Here is a 26,615-nt window from a genome sequence, read left to right as displayed (position 1 = left end):
AAGACAGTTCAAATAAGATGTCACCACATGGGAGAAGTTCAGCTGAATTAGCAGAAGTTGTGGATGCGCATGGCTCCCATTTGGAAGCATGGCAGAGTGTTCTCGTATGGGAATCCGCGATGAATGCTCAAAGTGTTGCTTTATTCACTGACTGTATGAAGTAATCATAGAAGCTCTGCTAACTCAAGACACAAGACTCAAAGACAAGACACTACCTTGTCCCCACACGCAGTTTTGTCGGCCACATTCCTCAAAGATTGCTGTTACCCGGTACATAACTCCAAAAAGAACAAATGAAAGTGCCTGAGTTCCAAATTATGGAAACTTACTGTTTTTGAGCACCTGAAGGGGAAGTTTGAAAAAGAAAAAATGCAAAGGGTCGAACCGTCAAAAAAAATGACCTTCCGTGTTCTTTTGTAAAAAATGATCAAATACTGGTAGCAGGAATTTGCAACATATCCAAAGAAAGACAAAACTTGTCTCGGATATTTTGCCCAAATGGGTATTATTTCCTCTCCTTTCATAAATAACACTCCAGCGCTCCTTATGCTAAAGGAGATAATAAAGGAAGCGCCACTTCGATACTCCCAAGTAGTTCAAGCATTCCTAACTCCAAATCTCAGGTTAATGGAAGCACTGCAGTTGATTTAGCAGTATGCATAACATAGTAATGATGACAGTGAAACAGTCAACTCCAGTTATAGAGTCTCTAGTCAAGAAGAGTTATTCAAAACTGATGTTTTAAGAGGTTCTTAACTGATGTCTCTAAGAATGACTTAAAGCCAAAAAGGTAGCATATGTAGCATACCAACCACAGATATCCGCACTGGTGCACTTACTTTGTTTGCTTGGTGGTAAGAATACCAATAACAAACTAGTAAGCATTATGGGAAACTGGCAGCAGCACATGAAACATTCATTACATTATCAATCTATTTAATTTGAATTTATATTGTCATATGAAGACACTTTTTGTTTTTCCAATGTGCAATACACAATTAGAATTACAGTAGAAATGTACAACCCTTAAATCTTTCTAAATTACATATTTACAAAAGCCTATTTATGGCTCATCTCTATTCTATATTGCATAAGGCAAAAGGTGCGAAAGGACAGCATACTTTGCAGCAGCATCATACAGTATATTCAGTCATTACTAAAAGGTTTCCATGACGAGAAGCAACCGAAAAGTCATTTTCTGAAAAGCTGAAAAGAGGAAAGCATTCAAGTTGCATTAATAATGCGATAATTAAATTAAATGCAAGTGTCCACTGACCACTTAACAGATAGTAAAGCAGAAAATGGATTTGTGCCTGTAAAGTTGCGACATTCAATATCTAGCCTCAATGGTCTCTGTAATGTGTTTAGGCAGTTTAGATAAGAGAAGAGTAAAAGTGAGCAATCAGTAAAACCATCCCTGGGAAAATAAATTAAGGGAAAACAGTCTCTATTTTGTCAACATCAGTTACAAAGACGCTGTAGTTCACTGGAGGTGTAGCTCAGAGCAGGTGCTGCCAATTCCACCCCACACACAGCATCCTGTCCTCTGATCTTTAAGTTGACAAACTTTATCTTCCAGCTGTTATCCAGCGGTGAGCGGATAAGGCCAAAAATTTGCTCAAAGACGCCAAGACAGGCTGCATCTCTGTGGATAGTCCCAGCCACACCTATCAGAACCAAGCCGTGGGGGGAGGCCAGGGCCTTAAGGCCATGAGGCTCCAGGTTGGGGCTGAGCAGTAGGTGCTCTCCATTAGTCAGTGCCAAGAGACGTTTGCTGACCAGTTCAGCACCCAGAAGCTCATCTATCTGTTCAAAGGCAACTCTGAGAAAGACACAAGAAATCATAGTTTATCTTCTCATCAATAAAGTCTGCTGAAAGAAAAACGGAGCATTATATTTTCCTCTCATTATACAAGTGTTTTTACCTAGATATGAGGCGTAGTCTCACATCTGGCCAGAAATGTTGTGGTCCCCAATCTAGAGGCTGCTGGCTCAGTGAAGGGTTCTGACTGTTCAAGAGCTGGAAGAACCACTGGCAGAACTGCTGGCCCAGAACCAGTGGATCAAAACCCACCTCAGCTTTCATATCCTTGGAATCAGATGCTGTGGGCTGTCGCAGCCTGGTCCCATCCGCCTTAGAGGAGGGAAAGAAGTATTGAAGGGCCACGTTCAAGAAATACATGACTGATATACCGTACATATATACATATATACACACGCACACACACACACACACTTTCTTTTCTGTAGGCAAACAACATGGTCAGCCCACCTCTAAAACACAGATACCTTTCCTCATTGCATCAAGTGCTGCACTTCCTTTTAACAGATAATAAGTGATACCATTTGCATATACCTCGGTCCTTATATGGTTGCAAACAGCCTTCGAGCTGTCCTTTAACTTTTCTAGTTCCGTTCAGTTCAGTCTACTGGGTCTACTTTATTGTCTACTGCAGAGGTCTTCAACAGGGGGTCCACGACCCCAAGGGGGTCCGCGGAGGTACCGCAGGGGGGTCGCGAAATCTTTGGTTGATTAGACGACTTTTAATTTTTTTTTTTTTTTTTCACAAATTGTGTGCAAACGTGTGCCATCCACAGATGGTTTGAGGATTCATTGTCCCATCTACATGCATGTTTAAAGTTAAAATCTGTGGATTATTTGAATAACTCAGTGTTGTATGCAACATGTTTGTTTATAAATGGCAGTGGCACGGCCACACTGTACCTTGCACATGTTTAAAATAAAAACATGAATATATTAACCTGTGTATTATTTGAATAGCTTAGTATTGAATGTACAATAACAGAGTAGCTATGTTTATACACGGCACTAGGCCCGGTTAAATATGAAACACAATTGTATGCCATATAAATAGTGGTCCCTGCTCCAACTCTCTATCAGTTTGGGGGTCCCTGGCCTGAAAAACGTTGAAGACCCCTGGTCTACTGGTAAACTTGGTTTATAAACAGGGTCTTCATCATATGCAAAAGAAGAATAAAAGGAAAAAAAAACCAAAAAAAAAAAAACATACAAAACAACAAACTATTCAATTCACATCCAAAATAAAGACAAATACACCAAATAGCCTATACAAAATCATAAAACATAAGTCTCCAGTAAAAATTGCTGAATTTTTATAAAAACACTGAAATGGTCCATGGTAACTAATTTTAACAACACATGCAACTAAAGCTGGTAATTTACATTTTCTTCATTATTGAGCCATGGCAACAGGGTAAGACCATGTGACTTCCAGTCCCTTACCTTCACCGACGACCAGAGCTCCAGCGTCCTCTTCACCAGCTGGTGTTTCTCGCTATTCGGGGGCATTGCCACCCCTTCATTGGCCAAGTACTTGAATATTAGGTCACGGCTAACCTTTTTTCTTCTAAGGAGCTCCTCAGCATTTTTAGAGAAGGAAAGAATTGCTTCCGTAGCCTCTACAGTGAGAGAATGTAAAATGGGAGAAATTTGAATGTTTTAATTATTGGAACGGAACACACGATAACCTTGCAGATGAGTATTAATGACATAAATTAAATGTATTTGGTGTTCGCTACTACCAAAGTACGTACAATTATTTTTCGCCTTTTTTGGGGGTATGCCAGAAATGTCGTAGCTCTTTTAATGAGAACATTCACAGAGGGTGCGGTCGTACAAAAACTTCCTGGCTGGCACTTACTTTTTTAGCACAACAGCGTGATGTTGGCACCATGTTTAGCTTACTCACTCCTTGCTGTCTGATATAAACTGAAATCTTACCTGAAATGTTTTCCACCACTATCAACTTATTTGTGACCGTGTCACTAAGTGACATCAAATCAGCTGTTGTCATTGAACTCAATATCTTTTTAAATCCAACACGCTCCGTTTCTAATAGTCCTGACATGTTTGCAAACTATTCAAATTACTTCTTCCGTTTGTGTCCTACTGAAAATACGTCCGTACGGAAACAAATGCCAGCGCGTAACGGGTGCCCTCAAAGCAGTGGTTGCCATGGTTTTAATGCCGAACATTGAACATTTATCCGAATTATCCAAATTAACTTTGCTGTTGTTGCTACCAATATTCAATATTCATTGAAGAAGACTTTTTGTGATCAACCTCACTGATTGAACTAAAAATTATTAGAGTGAGTTTTAGGGGTGTAGAAATCACCGGCTCTCATCAGTAACCATACGCTTATCTCTTACCTTATCTTTACCTCCAAGTGTTTCCTTTAAGTTGTCTTGTCTCTTCTTCTTGTTCTGTCGAAAACTACCACTTTCAAGTAACTTTTTCTCATAAATTACAAAGTTAAACAACTGAAAACTGTTGTGTAACACTGTTTAACATAGAAATGTTTTTAGTAAAAAAAAATAGCAAATGTAATAAATCAAAATCCAAAATGTTCAATACTTTAAGCTCGCTCGGCTATTGTCTACATCCGTTTTTTTTAATGAAAGCAAAGCAATCATGGAAATAGTAAATACGTGCCATTGTGTGGCATTGTGCAGCAAGGCAAATGTTACAGTAAAAAGATAAGTCTAGTCTTTTGGGATAAATTCGTGCTGTCTGCTTATATAATTTCAGGAAAATTGTAAGTTTTTTAATGATAACGGTGGTATTTATCTTCAACATGGGCATTGGACATTCATTGGTCGAAGGCATCATCAGACGCTGGCTGGCTAGCTGCTCTGGCTGGCAGCTAATGTGAGCTAGCCTGCGCAGTGGCGTCAGCAGGACTGTTTACCTGCACTACAAAGTCCTAGCTTGCGTTACACCGACTTCTTAATTCTCACGTTTTAAACAAAGGGTCTAAAAGGATCAGTTCTGCTGTTACATATCGTATACCCGTTGAAAGGAGTGAGACGAACTCCAAAGGGTAAGGTATTGTCTTCGATTGTTGATATATCCTCAGTTTCTCATTATGTCGCTCAGCTAGTTATCGCTGTGGCCATCTCTAAATGAATACGACAAATGCAACTGTCATGTCAACGAAATATTCTAATGGGATCACTTTAGTTAATTTTGTTGACGGTAGATGAAAAGCACTTATTTCGTATAAAAAGTGATATAAAAATACCTGGCATTGATTTGATTTTTTTCCACTTTTTTCGTTGATTTTAATACTTCCTTATTTACGGTTTGCCGTAAGACGTGTTGCATTAAAATCAGAGCGTTTATTATTGATATATTATTATATTATATTATATTATATTATATTATATTAGGTTAAATTGGTCACATAAACTCAAGTAGACAATAGCACTTACTTGACGTGTTTTTCACATTGAATGATTTGTTGGGTATACTGATTCAATTTTCCTAATTTGTAGTATCTGAAGGCAAAACTTTGGACTTTGACCCGCGTTTAACTGGTATTTGATGTAACATTGACAGACCAGCTTAGGCTGTGCTTGAATGAATGAGGAACTATGTCTTACTTCATCCAATGCCAGTTCTTTTTTGCATGATATTACCTCACACTGACTTGTTTTAAATACAGGAAACATGTCACACTGGCTCGCTTTCAACACAAGGATATGTTCAGAAAAAAAGTATGAAGGAAACCAAAGACTTGCTTCGACTGAAGCAGTAACTTTAAACTCAGTAAACCAAGAAATCAAAGTGGTGAACTGCTATGAAGATAAAATGAACATAAATTCACTTTATCCAGCTAAGAAAAAGGCACCAGCTAAAGACTGGATTCATGATCAAAATCTTATCTCACTGTGTTTTGAAGGTGACTTACTGCATGTTGGATGAGACGCCTACTGTGGTATCATTGCTAGCTCAGTAGCCAAGAGCAGAAAAAAATTAATCATGAGATTGACCTGTTATTTATTTGTATAACTTTCTCAGACTGCATCTCTCTTTATTACTGCTGCAGATGGAAGAGTTTAATACCAGTCCTGTTGGCCGGGTAACGGTATATTCCATCCAAGGCTGCCCACACTGTGTGCAGGCTAAGGCCACTCTCAGGCAGTTGGGACTACCGGTGTGTGATGTGGACATGGGCAGCCATTCAGAGCTGAGGGCGAAATTGAAGGAGCTGACAGGGCGCAGCACAGTACCTCAGATCTTCTTTAACAACGTCCATATTGGGGGTAACGATGACCTGCAGAAACTGGTGAGAAGGAAGGAGGACAAACTCTTATCTAGGCACAAAATCTACTTTGATTATATATATATATATATATATATATATATTTTTATTTTTATTTAAATAAACCACAAAAAGTCCAAATTGCACAACTTGCTGATGAGTTTTACAATCTCAGGCTCCTGACGAGCTTCAGAGGCTGGTGACTCTGGTCAAAGAGGAGCCTCTTCCAGCAGATGCTCCACCATTACCAGAGAGTAATTCATCACAGGATGGAGCTCGGGATAATGATGGAGGTGAGCTACTTAGCAATAATAACTTCTGCTTAACTGATGCAATTCAACAAGAACAAGTTTCTTTGTCTTGAATCCACACTTGGTAGTGTGTTGAAATAACCATGTATCGATTATTTATTTATTTTTTTTTCATTTTCAAAGTTGAAGAAATATTTTTGAAACAACGTCTGTGTCAGACTTGTTCGACTTCCTCTGGAACAGGTTGTGAAATGGACCTGATTGAGGGAATGCATCCTTAAAGTAAGGACTTTAAGAGTAACTGTGCCTAAAACAGGTTTTTTCTAGCATGGAAAGAAGAGGCCAACAATGTCAACAGGGCTTCTTTTGCAGAGTCATCTTTGTTTGAGGATCAGCCAATAACTATGAGGGGTTATGAAATAGTGCTGGCTGATGTGGACACGTTGGAATGTTTAGATAACAGTAAAAGTTTGTGTGTGTGTGTGTGTGTGTGTGTGTGCATGAGTGCACACTTATCTCCTGTTGCGAAGGCTAGCACAGACAGTAGATACAGGAAGTTGATGAGCCCAGCAGCACCAGGCTGCCCCACAGGACCTCATTATCTGTGATTACCAAGCACTCTACTGTGTAAACAGTCTTTTCACCAGGGCACATGCAAAGATGTTCATGGAAAAATATTATTTTCACACTGTTATCCAAGCAGCAAGCTGGGTTATAGATGTATTGTAAAGTTTTGGCTTTTGTTTCATCGGTCCTCGTCTTCTCTGCAGTATGACGTATGATGCTGCAACTGGATCTTATTTGTGTAAAAGCCCATATTATACTGCCTTGTGGCTTAATTTGAATGTTTTGGAGAACAAATATTCAAAGTTGTTAGGGCATAAACGTTTTTTATTTTAGATTGAGGTACACGAATGTGAAAAAGCTAAGATTGACTGGAAAGTCTCAATGGATTCCCCTTCCGGTGAATATGTGCAGCTGTGTCATCATTATCGCATCATCACTGTGTAGCAGTGCAAGTCGTTTGGGTCTACTGTTTCATATCCATCCAATATTGGTGTTTTAACAGAAACATGTAGCATCACATCAGTATTAAATAGAGTCAAAACCGGCCTTGGTGAATCAGAAAATCTATTTGGGAAATCGGTGGCAACACACTGTTCCACTATAATCATACATTCAGATGGAAATGTTTGATTCCTTAATATTCTCCACAGATATGCCTGTTAACTGTCAATTTCAGATCACATTTCTGTTTTTGGGTAAACAAATCATTTCTTTAACAGTGGGAGATGTTTTGTTTTTTTTCTTACCTGTGTGGTGCTGAATTTCTTATGATAAACTTGTGTTTTAGTCCAGTGCTCAAGACTAACAAGAGGCACATAGAATCTTAAAGTGTCCATACACCGTTTTCTGAATAGCACATCCTATGTTGTTCATCTCAGTACTTTCAAAAGGATTTTGAGGAAAAATTTGACAGAAAAGAAGAAGGATTAAAGGCATGGAAGGCAGTTTGGGCTACGCCTTTCTCAGCAGCACGCCGTGTCAGTTCATTTGATAGACTGCCTGGTAGCCCATAGTGTTTCCTATATGTTGGTTGAACATTTATATTTCTGTGTGTTTGTTCATGACTTGGAATGACTCCTGCCCACGCAGAGTTTAAGTGTGAGAGAGATGAGTTGGCAGATCTGGTAGAGGACCTCAAGCATGGCGGTGTGATTGGCAGTCATAGGAGGGGGCTCACTTTATACAAAAAGAGCTTCTCGGGCGGTCAGCTGGTTGACTGGCTGCAAAAAGAGAAGGGCATGGGTAAGTAGGGCTGTGACGCCTTCTTGTTTGAATCGTGAAAACTCACTGGACTATCTTAAGTCCATGTAACACGCAGTCCGATCCAGCTCTGTCAGCGCTTGACTGTGGCCATGTGTGTGCTAGCCAGGGCTGAGGCCTGTAATACAAGCAAGGCATTGTTGCAGAAGAAGTACATGGTCAGTGTGCAAGACTGTGGGCAGAAGGATGGCGGTTTTGACGAGGGGAAAGACACCACGGACTCACTGTTCAGGCTACTGGAGGACGACCCTCATTCATCCCTCAACTCAGGACAGACTGCAGCCTGCCGGCCCATACAGGGTAGGTCAGGAGTGGAACAGACTCAGAGCACACACACACTCGTCAGTTTCCAGGTTCACGCTGAGCAACGTCCTTCAGAACTCTAACTCCTGCTCTTTCTCGGCTTCTGGCTTGGTTTATGGTCCTTTTGGGTTCCTTTTGGTCTGTGTATGGTGTCATAGAAGTTTGGAATGTAAGAGGCTGAAGTAGGGGTTGATGGTATACCTCATAGCTTGATTTGGCCTTTCGGGGGTAAAAATAAAATGTTGTCACTCCGTCTGTGACCTCTGCCTTTTCATATGAAAGCTTTGACGCAGCGGGGCAAAGTTTACTCTTGACCTTAAAGATTCCTGGAGCATTTCCGAAAGATGGACAAATAACTCAAGGTTCACTTACTACCTTTTTTTTGCAGAGTTTTTTTTATTGTAATTGATGGCCTTTATTTTTGAGTCCATCAGCAGATAAACACCCAGAGGAAAGGTCCAGAAAAAGTGAATAACTGGCGCTTTAGGTCTTTAAGGCGTCAACCATGAAACAGTTTGCATGATATTTCAGTATTTTTGCAAGACAAATATTACAAATTAGGTAAAAGCCCTGTGATATGAAATGTATCAGGAGTTATAGATCACTTCAATGAGTTTTCTTAGTTTTCTTACTTTGTTCTGATCCCCTAATGCAAATACATGTCATATTGGCACAAAATATAAGCTAGTGGTTAGTTCAGAGTTTAAAGGGTTATATCTTTGAACCCCTGTTTCAAAACCTTGTTCTGCTTTGCTGCAGCTTTGGTGTCGTTTCACAATTTCTGACTTTTTTTAAAATTTCTTTTCCTTATTCTATGTGTGTGGTGGTGAACGATATTGCCTGGCTTTGCAATGCTGTGTTTGTAGCTGAGTGTTGGACACAACTTTCAAGCAGATTAACGCCATTCTTAGCCTCACAACAACAAAATGAGCATCAGCACAAGGTTCACGTTCGTCCTGTTCGTTGTCATTTTCTTCTCGCAGTGATCAGCAATTCTCCCTCGCGTTTTCTTATCATGATCTGATTTGTGCTACGACAAAGGTAGCCTGATTCAGATTGCTTTATGGAGGCTGTTTCCATGGGCTTACTTTTCCTCGGCTACTTCAAGGATGTACTTAACCTGTTTTGCTACACTGCTCAGTGAGTAGCTGCAGATTTTGTCCCAACTCAGGGTAAAGGTTCATACCGATGGCAGTGACCTGCTCTGATGTTGTATTGAAGCAAAAAAAAAAAAAAGGGGGGTTGGGAAGTTGTCACTTATCTATGACAGCATTATGATTAATTGATATATGTTTATTTTTTGGTGTTTGCTTGCAACTTGGACTGTATAGGTGTAACCGGTATGAAACCTCTGCGTTGTGTTAAGGTTAGAACGAAGGGAGACCACACCGCTGCTCTTCCGAAGGTCTTTTTATTTTCCAACCTTTCCTCACCGAACATCAGAAAAAAAGAGCAACGACTACAATGACGCAAACATTAGCACAAATAAGTAAAACATGTAGCAACATGGACAAAATAAAATGACAAATATAAGTGACAAAATGGGAGCTCACCTTTCCTCACCGAACATCAGAAAAAAAGAGGAAGAGTTTAGGCGGGACCGTGTCTTTTGTCACAGATGTTGCTCCCCCATAAAATAATGTACAGAAACCGAAAAAGAAAACAAAAGTTCCACCTGACTAGTCTTATAAATGTCATAAAAACAATAATTTTGTGGAATTATACACAAGCCAAATGAACCCTTGTTACATAGGTTCAGGCCAACGGTAGCCTACAGTCCTTTCCTTCCTTTATTAGTAGTATTAGTGAGGGATTCAGTTTTGGGCTATGCTAACATATTCATGTTCTGACCTTTCAGACCTTTTAAGGTGCTGGCTTGGTTTGTCTCAGTAGACAGTTGGTGACATTAACCATGTCTCTCTCTGTCTCTCTATCAGCCGCTGAGCTCTCTTTGCTTCTACGAGAGATGATTCTGAATTTGTTCTCGGAGCATCTGTCGGCTGATGGCAAGGTAATGTCCTCCCGGTTCACTGTGGGTTTTTGTCTGCGCCTGTGGCTGTTCTGTAAATTCAGCACACACCTGTTTAGCTTGTGCATTTCATAGCCTTTCATAACTTCAAAGAGGACTTTTTGAATCTGTCGTTACTTCCTTTGTGTGTGTAAGGAGAAAAATAAGTAGAGTGTACTCTGCATGTTGTCCTTGCTCCCGCAGTATGTGGACTACAAAGGCATGTCTGCAAACCCTGCGTTTGAGCGATACTGTGAGCTAGCTATTCAACTGCAGAGGGTAGAGCTGATGTCGCTGAGCCGGGAGGAGAAGCTGGCCTTCTTCATCAACATCTACAATGCCTTAGTCATCCACGGGTACCTACGCATGGGGGCCCCCACCAACATGTGGCAGAGATACAGAGTAGGACAACACAGCTACACTTTGATATGCTACACTCCCTAACAGATCGCAGTAACACTATGTAGTTGCTGGGCATCCAAAAAATGTTTGTGTGTGCTAATTTACAATCCACAAACCCACATGATGTTTAATTTTTTTTAAAAAGCATTTTCACACCTGATGCTAAACGACATGGATGGATTACATGAAATCAAAATGATTTGTTTCTGTTTCATGTTGCAGTTCTTCAATTACGTGAGCTACCTAATTGGAGGAGAAGTTTTCACATTACAGGACATTGAGAACGGCATCCTCAGAGGGAACAGAAAGGGTGTGGCACAGCTACGAAGGCCCTTCTCCCAAACGGACCCACGGCTTCAGGTGTTCAGACGTGCCGCTCAGTCGCACCTGACCATTTCACTCACTCAGTGACGGGGTTCTTCAGAGGAACTAAATGTCGTCCTTAATCTTTTTCTGTCCACAAGATGGCGCTTCCAGATGCTGAGCCCCTCATTCACTTTGCCTTGAACTGTGGTGCAAAGGGCTGCCCACCTATCAAAACATACACCCCACAGGTGAGTACCCATCAGTTCTTGTGTTGTCTTATTTGTATTGTGTAATTACTCATACGCACAGGGAACATATCAAGCTGTTATCTAGATTGACATGCATTGTACAACAAATAAGGTAATACTGGCAGCTTTATTTGTCAGAAATCATTATTAAGTGAACTCCTTCAGGATATCGACAGCCAGCTGCGCACAGCAGCTGAAGCCTTCCTGGAGAACGACGATGCCTGTGTGGTTGATTCTGGGAAGAGAGAAGTGCGACTCAGTCAGATATTCAAGTGGTACAAGGCCGACTTTGGAGGCACTGATGAGAAGGTAGTTGTACATTTGCAGACAGATATTGAATAAAAATCTATCTGATTCAGTTTTTTTTCACTTGTGGCAGCAAAAAAAAACAAAAAAAAGATGTTTTCTGACTTTGTTTTATAGCTGCTGAAATGGGTGCTGGATCACATGAGTGACTCCCCAAAGAAGACAAGCCTGCAGGGTGTCCTTTCTGCTGGGAAGACCAAAGTCAGCTTCCTCCCTTACGACTGGGGCTCGAACAGCTCCCACTGAGCATGCTCACTGTTCTCTGCATCTGTCCACTTTCTACACCAAGGTTTTAAGGAAAGCTCCTGCACCCCATATTGGATGTCCTACGCATGAACTGTACATCACGTTGTAAGGCGTGATAGTAATAATAACAGATCAATTTGCACACAAAGCAGTTTGTACTCCTGCAGCTTGATAGACAGCTTAAACAACACACTAAGTTATTACTTTGTGACTTTGCGGGCTTTGCGTTTCCCTGTCTGCAGCTCAGGAGTAGTAGACTACTAATGCTCTCGGCCCAGATCAACGCCGGTCGGGTTTTTCCTGCGGCACATTTAATTAACACAGACGCTGCTTCGACAAGCCATATCAATAATCGTTCATGTGTAGCAGACTGAAGATTTTCCACAAATACTGTCCCTCATTTCAGCAACGTTTTCAGCCAGCAGATGTCAAAGGCTTAATCCGGCTTTCTGTGGAAAAGAAAGGGATGGCCTTTTTGATTTGAACACCTAATGAAAATTGAAAATACGTCTTGCATCCAACGTGAAATGGATATTAATGTAGATACAACGTTGCGTGTGGCTCCGGAGCACTTTTGTAGAAAACATTTCTAAACTCTTCCTTCTCTGCACAGCTAATGATCCAGGTGTGCGTGCAGATAACTGGTAGTAAGCTGTCTTTCTTTGTAAAATTTGTTTCGACACTGCTGCTATAACTGATAGGCCTATGATGAGGCACCTATCAGGTGCCAGGTCAGGTGATTCTGTTCTCTCTTGTATGCCTGCATGCTCAACCTTTATTTTATTTCTTTTTTTTTTCCTGATCCAGGTCTTCCATTACAAATTGGGAAAGTGCTACTGCTGTGTTTTTGGCACAGTCACAATATTTGGAATGCACTCTGACACTTTGCATGGTTATCGCCAGCTTTGAATACCATCGGGACATATTTCTGCTTTCTTTGTTTTCAGAAAGACAAATGCTCGCCGTTGGTCTTTTGTGTCGACATTGAGCTGCGTTTATTCAGCTATTTATTCCAGCATGTCTGTGGACAAAATGAGAACACTGTTCATGTGATTCTACCAAAAACATTATTCTAATCATCTGCTCATCAATTTTATTTCTTGCTTTTGAAGATCGTCAAAGTGTCTCCACCTGAAAAAGTTTACAGAACATCATTGAGAAACAAATAGATTTAATATTGTTGGATTTTTACCAGACCTACAATGTTTTTACAGATACTCTTCACTTAATATATCACGATTCATTGTGTATACATCCGTTTTGTTCCTTTGAATGATTTTACATTCTCTCAGGTCAGTGAAAATTAATGTATCCAGGTTATTTAATGTCACCAATGGACTGAATGCTGTGTGTTTTCTAGTCTTAAAATGTCTACTTATTTTGTGCAGTGTGCGTGTCTTTGTAAAACAGAGTATCATATGTTTGAAAGGAAGGTTTTTTTTATTTTTCTTAAAGCTACAAGCAGCACTAAAGCAAATGGTTGCATTAGCCTGTGTCAGCATGGGACTGTGGTAAACCCTCTGTAGCTTTGTTCAAAACCTGTAAGCTTAGCCATAACAGCTAGTTGGACCTAATGTGTCATTTATCCTAATATCAGAATGCTATAGTACCAGTGCACTGTTAGAAAAGTCAGTCATAGTTAAACTGAAGCCTGGATTATATTGGAGACGTGTCTTTACAATACACTGTATTTTTCTCTTTGAATTCAAACCCTGTGCACCTTTGGTTTCCCTAAACTTCACCTTTAATAGGGAGTGACGGCTGATCACAGAGGGTAGACACTGTGTTGGTAAAATGAACAGAGAAAAGGGATTTTATTTGCATATATCGATGTTCCCTGTGCTTCTTTTTAAGAGAATTACCTCATGTATCAGGAAAATGTGATGCAAAAACCTTTTTAAACAAGTTGTTCTAATAGTTTTATTATTCCTTTTTCCTGAAGTGAACAGTGAAGCAATATGTTGAACAGTAAATATGCAATGCTGAACTGCATGTATGTATTAATGTTTTTTAATCTATTTCCTTGCATGAAAGCTTCTTTAAAAATGACCATGTTTGGGTTTTTAAAATTTCTCCTTTTTCCAGCTTTGCAGTCACACACACAGTTCAGACAGACTGTGGTTAGTCAACCTGACCTTTTGATTGGTATAGTAGGTTTAGCCTTACTGATGGCATAAATGTTATCTTAAAGTTATTTGAATGGTAATTGTGTCAGATGATGCTGCATTTATAAAATCAGGATTTTATTAGAGCAGTGTCAGTTTGGAAATGCTTTAATGCAGAGATTTTTTTGGTCAAAGTTTCATGGAAACTAAGTTGTATTCCTATACATTTACACTGTCCTGTTGTTTATTTTTTTTTAAAGATAGAACTACGGAGCATGTGCAGAACACCTGGACCCCGTCTAGTTGAGTTTACATGCGTTTAACAGCATTATCTGGGTCTGTCAGTCCAGGTTTTAGAAGCTCGACTTCTGTACAATTTCCAGCTGGAAAAATGTCTGAATGCATTGTGAAAGTGCAGTTTTGCGTAGTCTCAACACAATTATTCATATTTTTTTTATTACATATAAACATACTCGGGGTATTACACATTGTAAATGTAAAGATCTGCAGCTTCAAAATCCACACTAAAGGGAATGATTCTCTTCCACAGAGGACACATTGACTAACAGAAGTATTTTCTATGTTTGCGATCTGGTTCTTTATTCCCTCACTTCTGTTTCGCCATGCAACGTATTTACATGGCTAGTTTAATAAGCCTCAAACCTGATCAGTTGCAGCCGATGAAACCTTTAAGATATGGGTGGTAACAAGAGGTTCTGCAATGCAAGGTATCATGTGGAGCTCCTAAATTAAACTTATCAACCTCTTTAAAGATAATGTAACAAAAAAAATGTCCATGACAAAGATGTTTCTTCATTATTTGTTTATTCAAACAAGTTTAATCACTTTTTCTTTAAGAAAAATAGATGGGCATTTATCCTTACCTTTACAAAACCAGTCTACTAACGTTTGTACATATAAATAAGCAGGTTCAAGTGCACAGTTCCATAAAAAGATAATAAAGTTCCAAAACTGATCAAGCATCTGAGAAGTATGTACATAAATACCAATGTGGAATATTCTACATACTGCAATGCACAATTGTGGAGTCTTGAAAATCTGCTTTGAAATTCAACACAAGCTGACGCAAGTCGAGTATCATCTTTCTACCGTCGGAATCATGTTTCAGGTTTGGCACAAATAAAAAATAAAAATGGAAAAAAGAACAATTCATGTGCTATACAGAGAATTAGTTTGACAGTATGGAGGCAGACGTAGGTGTTTCACATAATTTGGTTAAGAATTCTCATGATTGAATGCCGTCATAAGCGATCAGAAGACAAACCCAACTCAGATAATCGTGCCGAGCTACAGGAACAGCAGCCCACGTCCACATTTTGCTTTAATAACTCGGATTCTGTCGGAGTTTACTGCGTGGTAGAAGATTAGGAAGATTTCTTTAGAATTCAGATCAATTTCGAACATTGCAGAACATGTAAGGACACAACATCATAATTCATTTGGAAGACTAATTGTAGAGCAAACAGGACATAACACACTGCAAACTGCCAGTGATGTACATAGACTCCATAACTGCCTGGTAAGTATTCCTGGCATCATTTTTAACATTATGGTTGAGCCAGGCCAAATGTGGAAGAACTGTCTGCCAATAAGAGTCTTTGACAACATTAGAAAACCCTATACAGTGCTAGATCCTCAATGCCAGCCCACTTAACTCCCTACAGATTTTAAAAATAAATAGTTTATAAAATTAAACCAATTTTAAGGAACTATAAATTAAATTAAATCAGATTGTTGCCAAAACATTTGACGGCAGAGGTGCTACGAGACAACCCGACAGAATTCAACTATACTCGTGACGGTTAAAGAATACTGGCGTAAACATTATTGCTTTGAAAAGTTATATTAATAACCAATTAGACTTTCTTTTTTTTTTGGCACAAGTCCCTTAGTATTAGTATTTTAAACAAATATGAAGAAAGTGTGTCTGGAATAAGTGGTTGTAGTAGCAGCTTCTGTCCATACGAACCGATGAAGGTTACTAGTGGTTTATTGTTTGAAAGCGTTCGAAGTTTATTCAGTAACGGTTCAATCAGTAAGTCAAGTGAACTAACTTTCATCGTCTGAATCAAAGCCGAAGAGTGAAGAGCAGGTGTTCAGGGCCCGATGCTTCTGTAACTCCTCCAAGCTGCTGAAGGAGGAAAGACACTTGTCACATCGATGTCTGATCTTCTGCTCGGATGCCGCCGCCCCCGCCTTCTGCTCCTTCTCTGTTTGAGGCTGTTTCTTTTTCTTATTATTGTAATAAGCAAATTTCTTAGGAGGGGGCACGGGGGGATCAACGGCTCTCCTTTTGCGCATTGAAAGTAAAGACTCATCCAGATAAGTGGAGGGCGGCGGCCGGACGAAGGGGGCTTTAACAAAAGGTGCGTAAGAGGGATCTTCCGGCTTGAAGGTTTTGTGCTCGGTGATGTGTGGCTCTCCCATATTCTTCTGGAATCCCTCAGCCAGAGTGGACATATCTTCCATATCTCGGACATTTATGACGTCCCAGTCGTTAAGCTTTTTACTTTTCTTACTGGGAGTGGTTGCAGAAGCAGTACAGGAAGTGGACATCGTGTCCTCAGTCACTCTCAGTACGTCCTCACACCCGTTGATGGCGGGTTTACTATCTGCAATGTGCTCTTCGTTGACCGTTTCTGCTGAACAATTCTCTAATTGAGACAGATTTTGACTACTGTCTGGAGGGATTTCGACGGCCTCGTTTTCACTCTCCCGCGGCCCCTTTTTATTCTGCAGCCAAATCTCCTCCACTTTTACCCTCTGCTTCCAGGGAGCTTCAGCGCTCGTCTGCACCGGTTTGCTGGGTCCCAGCTCCAGCTCGTCTTTCTGCGGCGCGGGAATGTAGTGTCTCCATTCATGGTCATAGAGACCCTGAAAACCTGGGAACAGCTTGTCACAGTTTGGGAATGGACACTGAGGTCGGAAATGATGGTGGGAAGCGATGTGGTCCTTTAATTCCTGCTGTGTCACGAAGCGCTGTTTGCACTCTAGATGGAAGCAGAAGTGCGGTAGTGGATCATTGTGAAGCTTCATGTGGTCCTTATAATGCTGAAGAAACTGTATCTGCCTGTTGGAGGAAAGCACAATCACAATCGATACTCATTTACAGTCACATAAAGGGACGGGTCATTTAAAACTCCAGATAAGTTTAGTTCTTACCTGAGGCAAAAGCTGCACTTGCGCTTGGTCCAAACAAAAGTCTTCTCCAGCACCTTATCTTCATTGCTGTGGCACTTGATGGCATGCCTCGTCAGCGTGGAGCTGATCCTCAAGAACACTCTATCACAGGAGTCTGATGGGCACAGGTGGTATTTGATGTCCACGCTGCAGCCATTTTCTCCTGCTGGCGTTTCCTTCCCCTCTCCTTCTTCCTGCGTCTTCACCAAAGATAAGTCTTTTATGATCACCACACCATCTGCAATGACCACCTGCTCGTCCTTGAAGTCGGTCTGCGTGACCACATTTGCGTCCGGGTTTTTAGACTTTCTGTGAAGCGCAGAAGTCTTTTTCAGGAGGGTGCGGACGTTCCTGATGATGCGTTCTTCCCTCTTGAGGCTTGACACTTTAATTTTGCCTTTGACCTTCTGTTCGATAGTTTCATCTTCGGAAACGGAAGCCTGACTTTCATCTTGAGGCTGGCACAGATTCTCCACATTATCCATTATTCCGTTAGAAGCTGGAGTTTCTTCCACGCAAGGCTCCTTATCGGGGGGTTTCTGTTTGCACATTTCATCAATGTGTTCCAAAACATGCTTTTTGGCCAAAGGAAGCTGCTTAAAACGCTTCCCACAGAGTATGCATCTTAGTTTTCTGCTCTTAAGGTGCGAGAGTGCATGCCTCATTACATTCAAACCCTTGTAGCTTTTGCGGCAGAAGTTGCAATAGTGTGTCAAATGACCATATTGTTGACTGCGGAGTAGTCTGTCCTTCCATGTTCTCTTGGCTTTCATCTGGGGCAAACAAAAACAAGACACAAAACGGCTCAATCTATGCATAAAAAAAAAGACGTAAAACATCAACTGAGTATCGTTAAACTAAAGAAAGCATTTGAATCTGCTAATCTTTGGTACATCTTAGTTGAAAAAGACAGGGGAACTTTGGATTGTAGAAGACTAGCGAAACTGTTTTTATCCTGTCCAGTTTTGTCTAAAGCTGTAAGAACTGCACTTGACATCTTTTTAATATTAAAATACTGATTTATTTCTGTCCAGCACTGCAACAGGATACAGTCTGAAAAAAAGGTGCTGAAACTTATTGAAGCTTTCAGTTTTGGGTCTGCATCCACATTCTTTGTAGGTGCTTCCTACGTTGCTTGCAGCTTTCAGCAAGGCCTGTTTTGATAAACAAATTGGTTGTAGCAATTTGACACCCTTACTGTATGGCTGAGTATTGTGAGGTCACATGAAGGAAAAAATAAGAACAGGGAGTAGTTTTCTTTTCTTTCCTTTCCTTTTTAAAACAAAATAAAATAAAGTCAGACCGTCAATATAGTAAATACATGTGCAAATTCAACGTTGTCAAAACTTTGTGCAAGCTTTGGGTTTTCATGACTCGTAACGTTGAACTTCTTCTATACAGTTAGCGTGTAAAAGAAGTGCTTTTTAGTGAAATTATTTTCTGTGTTCTGCACCATATTGGATGCATTTAAGACAGTCATGGTCAACCAAGCTGAAAACCAGCTGATTCTGTTAACTGGTACATTTCTTCTATGTATATGATAATATGATACCCATTAGGATAGGTAAAGAAAAAAGGACTGACCTCGGTTTTTGGGACTTCCGTTTCCACTTGTGGCTCAGGCTCCTGTTCTGCATTGCCATTAACCTCCTCGGGTGGCTGAGATTCTGGAGATGGAGGTTTTTCCCCATCAAGCTTTTTGGAATTAAGGGAATAATTGTGCAGCAGTTCTACTGGACAATCCATTAACTCCAACAATGGACCATCAAGCTCGGGATTAGCTTCGACAGCAGGGATATCTGCCTGGGGCTCATAACATGGGTTTTCAGAAAGCTTCGTCTCAAACTGTGTTTGAGATTCTTCTTGGGTTTTTTCACTGGAACTGCTACCGCAGACTGAGCTGGTGTCTCCATTTTCTCTGGAAGGTTCATGCTCGAATTCATTTCCTTTTTGTTCTTGCTTGTTTTCAAGCTCACCATCTATGCAAGGCATATCCTGCCCCTCATCTTCTGTATCCATTTTCTTTTCAATAGCAGTCTCTTCCTCTGTAAGGTACATTTCATTATCAGGGTAAGAGAACTCCAGTTTTGATAAAGGCTTCCTTCCCCGTTTCTTCCCTTTAACTTTAACTTTGATTTTGATCTTTTTCTCTTTAACTGTCTGCACCTGCTCCAACTTCGGAAGGCCTTGCAACCACCTCTTCTTCCGGCCTTTCCTTTTTAAAATTTGGCTCTTAACACACCGAGACAGGTACTCTCTTTTGCGGTTCAGAGGAAGCTTAACAGAGGCAGAATTCTCCATGTTAGTGTGATTGCGCCTTAGTGAATACGTGGGCTTATTATTACCCGCAGAGGCAGATTTGAAATTGTATTTGATCTCTGGATCTTCGCCGAGATCACACTCATCATCAGACACAGATCGTGTTTCCTTTCTGAGTCTCCTCCATTTCCTCCTCTTTAGAGGATCATTATTTGGTGTAACATACTTTCTTCCTGCCTCATCCACACTTTGCTTTTCTGGCATGTCTTGGTTCGCAAATGTCGCTTGAGTGCAGTGGCAGGAGTTAATATCTAGAATGCATGAGCCATTTACGCAGTTATTTGATAATAGCTCTACGCTGCATTCCTTTTCCTCCTCCTCCTTCATTTCACTAAGCACAGCATCCTTCATGACATTGTCGCTCATTAGCTCCAAGCAATGAGTCCTGAGAGTGAGAAAGTTCCAAAATTCAGGGTCAAAACACAAGCGCTCCTTGACCATCTGGAAAAAGCAAACATGTAAAATATAGCAGTTACAAATCATAACGCGATCATATCCACCACAAAATTCATTCACAGAATGTTAAAATAGGTCCTCCAACCTGCAGAATGTGGAAGCGAACGTTGGTCCGAACAGGGTCGTTGTGGGGATGTGGCTCCTGATCGGGATGCATGTAAAGCAGGCAGACAGTTCGGTACGCCTCCAGGCTCCGTTCCTGACAAAAGACAAGCAGGGCACACGCTCGACAGATCTCCAGGTCATGAGGCAGCAGGAAGGCGATGGTCTTGCAGACAAGTGACTGGGTTACAGCCTGCATGTCACATAGCTGCAAGGCCCTGGCACAGAGCTCCACGCAGACCTGGACTCCTTCAGCACCCAGCTATTCAAGAGAAGACAAACATTTGTGAATAAAAGCAGGTAAAGTGGTGCATGAGAGAATCAAATTATTCAATTTGGTTTCAACTCTGTGTAAACATAGAGATGAGCGTCTCAGGTGATGCTGTGCTGGGAGTCTCACCTCAGTGGTGACCAGTTTGATGAAAGGGAATATGGCTCTGACATTAGTAGCAGAGGAGGCCAGCTGCAAGCACTCAGCCAGGAAGCCTTGTCGGGAGGGATGCGCCCGAAGATACAACCTGCTCCAGATGAAAACCAGGTCCCTGTATGAGGGTAAAGAAAGTCAAATAGTAGGTAAATCAGGCACGCATCCATCAGCCATGACACTAAAACAACGTACAGGTCATCTCCTACAATCGCACCAGTTGAACTAACAAGAGCATCACAGCACCACCGAAAGTGCCTCCAATGGGAACACGAGTGTCAGAACTAGACAATAATGCAATGGAGGTATGAGGCCTGGACTGATATATATATATATTTTTTATTCATCTGGACAGAGGTGCTAATATGGCCTACAATTTCCCATTCATGTGGGGTGCTTCTTGCTGTCAATGTTCATGAAAAAACCGTCACATATTGAAGAAAACATCACATCACTTACAGAACATGAAAGTAGCATAAGTAGTGGAACTGTGATGTACAGTGGATTCTGAAACCCCACAAAAAAAAAAAATCTCTGGATTTAAAAATGTCCGTGGGAATTTGATCCATTTCAAATCACCTCAACAACAAGGAGTTTGCAATTAGGTAACAAAGAGTGAATATTAATGCATGCGCTGCACACATAAGAATGCCAAACTTACCAGATGTAATACATATCTCCGTTTTGCAGCTGCCGAGTGAGGAAAGCTTTACACAGCGACAACAAAAGCTCATCTTTTTCCACACTCTCCGTGTTGCAGATTATCTCCACGGCATCACGGCCATCAATTTCTGCCATCTGAAGAATATCATATTAGAATTAACAGTACAACAACAGTTTACTTAAATTGGTTGAATTTAATGTATGACATTAGACGGGCTATTTCAACCACGTGTTGAATTTGTTTACTTTAAATTTTGCTTGTATAATACCCTCAGCCATTTTACAGTTTTTCATGGTTAATGTACAGCTATATAAACATAGCTGCTTCCTTTTCATTATCTCACAGGCAAACACAATCAAACAAAGCACCACAACGCCTCACGTCACCGATCCTTTCCACTTTGCACGCTCTCTCCTTCACTCCTTACCTCTTTGTGAAGGTTTTCGTACAACGAGGCCTTGAAGAGGCAGGTCAGGTAGGCCTGATGAAAGTACAGATGCTTTCCAGCCTCGTGATTTTCCAGGCAACTTTTAGCCATGGCCATGGCCTCCTGCATTCGTTCACAGGCTTGCAGATATCGAACCCGCAGCTCCAAAAATATTGGCAATTCGGTACTCAAGTAATCGTCAACTGTATTGTAGGAAAGAGGATGTGTTAGATTTGGGGAATCATTAACAGCCTGAAAGCTAATTCTGGGAACACAGAAAAACTTACTGCAGTGGAATTTTAAAACTATGGTGATTTAATCCAATCATCTTGGCAACATGTCTGCAGACGACATTTGTACTAGGCATAATAGTGTCGTCTGATAGTTCAATAGTGATTAACACATAAAATGAGGGTATTTCGTGCCGGTTTCTATCACTGAACCCTACTGCCCCCACAGAACTGTGTGCTCCCCCCACTCCTCTTCAACCTGTAACCAATGAGTACAAAACTGAATAAATGACCAAATCTACATGGGTCTTATGAATAGTTAAGTCTGATTACATAAATTGGAGTTTCCAACTTGACCATGTGATGTTCTCTATGCGTATGCTGCGTTACGGAGCTTTTACACAGTGAGCACTGTGCGCTGCTTCTCAACCTATTCCCGTCTATTTGTTTCGTGATGAGAAAACGGATCTGTCTTGTGCCAAAGGTTGGACGCTGTTAGTGAAGTTGAAACAAGTTCAACTCGGGTGAAAACAAACGGACGCTTCCAACCAAAACCTGGCAGATCTCAACATATCACCCATGTCAGATATATGGTATGACGTGCTGCGTTCAGCTGCTTCTCATTTTTGTGCGACTCGGTACGACTCTCCCCATCCGGCTGTCAAACTGCTGCCTAAACTCAACGTGAAGTAGCCCTGTAAGCAGTCAGGGAGTGTAGCTTATGAATGAGCTTAAAAAAAAAAAGAGTCCCGTCTTGCCCTGAGGATATTATAAACCCACACCGTCTTGGCAGCAGCTCATCTCCTGCTCCTCAGCATCAGTAATACTGAAGCATACATACTGAATGCATCCCACATCAAAGTCAGAAAGTTGGAAAAACTAACTACATCCAGGAATTTTTTCAGTTCCTGCTTAGCTGACAGAACTTGGCCACCATTTGCACAGGTGCACTCTACCTCCACCATGCATACCACACCCTTTGTGAAAGCCAGTTTAGCCAGAAAGGTGCCTACCTTCACCGGGAGGCAAATCTGCTTCCTTCAGAATTCCTTGCAGGACTGGATTCTCCCATGGACCTCCTCCTTTGATAATCTGCTTCACATGCTGAAGGTAGATGTTTTTGTGTCTCTGGAGTTGAGAGTGGCATCCCTGCAAAGAAGTCATTCAACCAAATCCTTCATTAAGAACAAATCAAGATGGGCTGGTCCAAAATTGCCTTTTAACGGCAACAACTGATAAGAGTAGTATTTGGTATTTTAAACCGTAAAACATAAGTGTGAGACCAAACTGATTTTCTAACAATGGTTTTCAGCTAGATGTTGATTAATATGACCAACTGAGCACATTTTACTAATGGCACTTACAGCAACTGGGTCTTCTTAGTGTGATGTGTGAATAATGAAAATAAGGAATGGGACGGCTGCTTATTTGTTGTCACCTGAAAAGAATCAAGGATGTCTTTTAAAGGCTCTTCGACAAATTCCTCTTTGCTGAAAAACAGCATCAGTTCGAAGAAGCTCCTGTAAGACAATAGGGGGGACATAAGTCAGCCAATAATTGAAACAACTTCAGGTGTTCATAGAGCTTATTCACAGGTTTGTCTGTACATTCCACTAGTTAGAACATTGCTTAAATATTGTTACATCAGAGCTGTTGGTTCAGTCAGGACAAAATCCCAGCATCTCAGAGCAGAGAACACGACACGTTTTCTTATGTGTTTTATATACTTACTGACTGATATACATTTGTTTTGTGTTCGGTTAAGTGTGTAATAACATATTTTATTGTGATGTGACAAACGTAGAAGACATATTTATTAATGATTCATTCTGATTTTTTAGCTTAGTTCCTTCTTAGATCAAAGCAAAGCTTGAAGTGATGTTAACTAAAGTGACAACAGCAGTTGTGAGCACTAACAATTGTGCAAGTATGTGTCTACACAGATTTCGGGTTAAACCTCCAATTATTTTTTTTAGCTGCAGGGTTTCTATGCTGACATTTTGAGCTGCCAAATCTGCTGCAAACAATGACTGAAAACAACTAAGCGCAACACCGAATCGATGAAGAAAAAAAAAAGGGGGGGTAGGGGGGGGGGGGACAGTGGAGTAGATGGTGCGTACAACCGCTGAACCGACTGAGACTACGCCAAGACTGGCAGAGATTAGAAAACAGGAGAAGACATGAAGCTACATTTCTGGAAGGCGCACATCAGTCTACTTAGTTACAACAGAGACTACAACGTAGAATCGATGGCGATGCCATGGGTTCTGGGCTGTTCTGATGTTCAAGGATAAAATTAAGCTTTGGTCAGTAAATTCAGACCATCAGGCCATTTAGAGTTCTTTTTGAAGCAGGTGTGTGTGAAGTACTTACGATTCGACATCGATCAGACCCCTCTTAGTTTTGAGAAATAAAACCTTCTTCCGGGTGACTTTTAGCTTCAGCTCATTCCCCATAAAACCTCTTTTTACAAACTATGAGCGCTCTGGCTGCTGTCGGTAAGACACTGACTATGTTGTTCCTTTTAAGTGCTATTTTCAAAATGTAGATGAGGACCTCATATTGCAACAGCTACAAAACACATAGCTCTGGGTGGCAGCAGTATTTCCTTCGTTGAAGGTGATGTAATAATGTTTTCTCTCCTAAAATAAGAGAGTAAAATGGAGCACCCTGTTCATCAAAAAAATAATAAGTGGATTCCCAAGAAAAATAGTACTCACAAGGCAAGACTGCTGAGAACATACTGGATGTGCTGACAGTCATCTGGGAAGGCAGCAGTGGCTTTGGTGAAACTGCTGAGTGCAATCCTCAGCACCTTGAGCTGAGGGAGAGGAACTTGCCACTGTCCCGTGTACTCCTCAACCAGCTGTGCAGGAAGGACAAAGAACATTAGGGTCGTCAAACAGCATCAAAATATCTCATTTAAATATCTAAATACTGTTACAGCCAATCTTGCCTTGTCACGATTAATACAAGAAAAAGTTTATGAACCATCCTCAACAACCTGCAGGTGCATCATAAATTGGTAGGTCAACAATGAACTGATCAAAGTATGACACAGAGTACCCTTACTTATGCAGCTTTGTTATCATAATCACTACTAACATTGCGCTAGTCGCAACTGTTGCGGAAAATTTCAATAATCACCCAGGAAAATAATATTTAAGCGCTGATAAATATTTGTTCAGAGCACCCAGTGCACCTTTAAACACACATGTACAAAAAAGAAGAAAAGAAAGGTTGCTGAAGTTGGCAGTTAAAACAAGCTCTTCAAAACCTTTAGGTTGTTTCCAAACCAGATGGTTGATCTAAACTTTTAATGCTTTAAAGCAAAGCGTGCAGCTTGAACAACATTCCTGAAACCCTGTTTAACCTCACAATATCGGGTTAATTAGCTTAGCTTAGCAATAAAGCTAAACAATTTCAAATGTGAGGCAGAAAACACTGTTGCTACTTCGAGCTACCCAGCAAGGAGCCTGGTTTGAAGCTCTTAAAATCTGGTCGACTATTCATGATGAGTTTTGGACATGCTTTGCCGACATAACGGCATAAACAGAGCTAGTGTGGAGGCTAACGTTAGCTAGTGAAGCTAGTAGCTTTAGCAATAAACAAACACCGATTCGGTGGATCAGCACACAAAATTAATCTAACTTACCTCACAAAACTCCGTGCAATAGTCTTTGCTGTTCAGAGAGGACTCATGGCTGCAGTATTTAAGACACAGGGTGTCCAGAGCTGATTCAAGACCGTCTGTTTCCAAATCACTGTCGTTGTCCGCCATACTGTCTGCTGTATCCAGCGCATAGTCACGGTTGCCAGGTTTGTTCCATAGCGTACCCCTATCCCCCATGAGCAGACAATATCAACCTGGCAACTTGATAATTACGGTTATTTACAATTTTCTTTTTCAGTTTCATTTTCATTACCCTCTTCATAATGTACAACAGTCAATTCAACAGTAAAGGTGAACTCTCTGTGAGGTGGCACCCACTGTGATGGACTGTGCGCAGCCAAATGAGGTAAGCATAAGAGATGGAACACGCCGCTCAGTCTATTTCTGTTCAGACTTGAGCAGACTTTTACTGTCCATGCAGTATTGATTGAAAACTATGAACTTGGAATGTGAGACTAAAAAGAATCAGACACGCACAATCACAAATAAAAACGAATAAAAACAATTATGATGTAAGAAAAAAAAGATTAATGTTTAAGAAAGCAGAAGAGGGGAAAAAACATGCTGTCAGTGAAGGGCTACAAGAGTGGGTATAATTTGACTGCTTCTCTTAAACCTCTCAGCAGTTTTTGTATCACCTGCAGTCTTTTCATGTTTTGCCTGTTGGTAAAATGGAATTGCAGCACTTAAGCTAAGACAAGATAAATGTCTCATGGTTCCCAGTGACTAAAGCATGGAAGGACTACATTAGTGTACTGAAAATCAAAAGGCCACTTTAAAAGAAAAATAACTCTTGGGATGTGGGTGTTTTTAAAAAAAAGAAATTAGATAAAGCATTGAGAGGAGAGTACACAAATGTTGTTTGTCCTGGCTTTTCTGATGACAAGATGACTATGAAAACCTCTCTTTCAAGTCATTGAGCAGCAGAATTAAAAAAAAACAAAAAAAATCAAATCTAATGTCTTACTTCATGAAAGCAGAACATAGTCAATATTTTTGACAATGTGGTTCCACACATCTGTGAAATT

The 26,615-nt window shown here is 40.7% G+C and overlaps 3 protein-coding genes across 4 annotated transcripts; 1 reads left to right on the top strand and 2 right to left on the bottom strand.

Moving 5' to 3' along the window:
- Positions 1-277: 277 nt before the first annotated feature.
- c12h3orf38 (chromosome 12 C3orf38 homolog) lies at positions 278-3,935 on the bottom strand. Its single transcript, XM_075479890.1, has 4 exons — positions 3,764-3,935; positions 3,266-3,441; positions 1,926-2,134; positions 278-1,822 (listed from the first exon to the last, which is right to left on the bottom strand). The coding sequence occupies exons 1-4, from the start codon at positions 3,888-3,890 to the stop codon at positions 1,462-1,464; spliced, it is 873 nt and encodes a 290-aa protein (XP_075336005.1). The 5' UTR covers positions 3,891-3,935; the 3' UTR covers positions 278-1,461.
- LOC142396793 (uncharacterized) lies at positions 3,266-12,702 on the top strand. The gene is made up of 11 exons (XM_075479889.1): positions 3,266-4,865; positions 5,874-6,113; positions 6,265-6,382; positions 7,997-8,149; positions 8,273-8,467; positions 10,408-10,481; positions 10,683-10,880; positions 11,103-11,240; positions 11,345-11,434; positions 11,600-11,743; positions 11,858-12,702. Exons 2-11 carry the CDS (start codon positions 5,874-5,876, stop codon positions 11,984-11,986), a joined length of 1,479 nt encoding a protein of 492 aa, XP_075336004.1. The 5' UTR covers positions 3,266-4,865; the 3' UTR covers positions 11,987-12,702.
- A 2,185-nt stretch (positions 12,703-14,887) lies between these two features.
- Positions 14,888-25,718, bottom strand: LOC142396792 (zinc finger protein 654-like). Of its 2 annotated transcripts, XM_075479886.1 has the most exons (11): positions 25,570-25,718; positions 24,635-24,780; positions 23,353-23,434; positions 22,928-23,063; positions 21,685-21,887; positions 21,255-21,391; positions 20,570-20,711; positions 20,153-20,431; positions 18,877-20,052; positions 17,275-18,065; positions 14,888-17,182 (listed from the first exon to the last, which is right to left on the bottom strand). In XM_075479886.1, the coding sequence occupies exons 1-11, from the start codon at positions 25,693-25,695 to the stop codon at positions 16,162-16,164; spliced, it is 4,239 nt and encodes a 1,412-aa protein (XP_075336001.1). In that variant the 5' UTR covers positions 25,696-25,718; the 3' UTR covers positions 14,888-16,161. The 2 variants fall into 2 exon arrangements, with proteins under 2 accessions (XP_075336001.1, XP_075336002.1); XM_075479887.1 differs by lacking the exons at positions 23,353-23,434; positions 24,635-24,780; positions 25,570-25,718 and adding an exon at positions 23,279-23,348.
- Positions 25,719-26,615: the final 897 nt, after the last annotated feature.

The sequence above is a fragment of the Odontesthes bonariensis genome, chromosome 12 (genome assembly GCF_027942865.1).
Source record: "Odontesthes bonariensis isolate fOdoBon6 chromosome 12, fOdoBon6.hap1, whole genome shotgun sequence".
NCBI classification, from domain to species: Eukaryota; Metazoa; Chordata; class Actinopteri; order Atheriniformes; family Atherinopsidae; genus Odontesthes; species Odontesthes bonariensis.
The sequence above is the reverse complement of the archived record's forward strand: the minus strand, read 5'-3'. Positions and strand labels throughout refer to the sequence as shown.

Bases quoted from the DNA above. Each gene is read 5' to 3' on its own strand.
- c12h3orf38 (XM_075479890.1), bottom strand. From the start codon at position 3,890: ATGTCAGGACTATTAGAAACGGAGCGTGTTGGATTTAAAAAGATATTG. The intron at 3,442-3,763 runs GTAAGATTTCAG...CTCTCACTGTAG, and splicing joins AGTGGTGGAAAACATTTCAG to AGGCTACGGAAGCAATTCTT. The intron at 2,135-3,265 runs GTAAGGGACTGG...CCCTCCTCTAAG, and splicing joins AGCTCTGGTCGTCGGTGAAG to GCGGATGGGACCAGGCTGCG.
- LOC142396792 (XM_075479886.1), bottom strand. From the start codon at position 25,695: ATGGCGGACAACGACAGTGATTTGGAAACAGACGGTCTTGAATCAGCT. The intron at 24,781-25,569 runs GTAAGTTAGATT...CTTCCTGCACAG, and splicing joins ATTGCACGGAGTTTTGTGAG to CTGGTTGAGGAGTACACGGG. The intron at 17,183-17,274 runs GTAAGAACTAAA...TTCCTCCAACAG, and splicing joins AAGTGCAGCTTTTGCCTCAG to GCAGATACAGTTTCTTCAGC.
- LOC142396793 (XM_075479889.1), top strand. From the start codon at position 5,874: ATGGAAGAGTTTAATACCAGTCCTGTTGGCCGGGTAACGGTATATTCC. The intron at 6,114-6,264 runs GTGAGAAGGAAG...TTACAATCTCAG, and splicing joins ACGATGACCTGCAGAAACTG to GCTCCTGACGAGCTTCAGAG. The intron at 8,468-10,407 runs GTAGGTCAGGAG...TCTCTCTATCAG, and splicing joins AGCCTGCCGGCCCATACAGG to CCGCTGAGCTCTCTTTGCTT.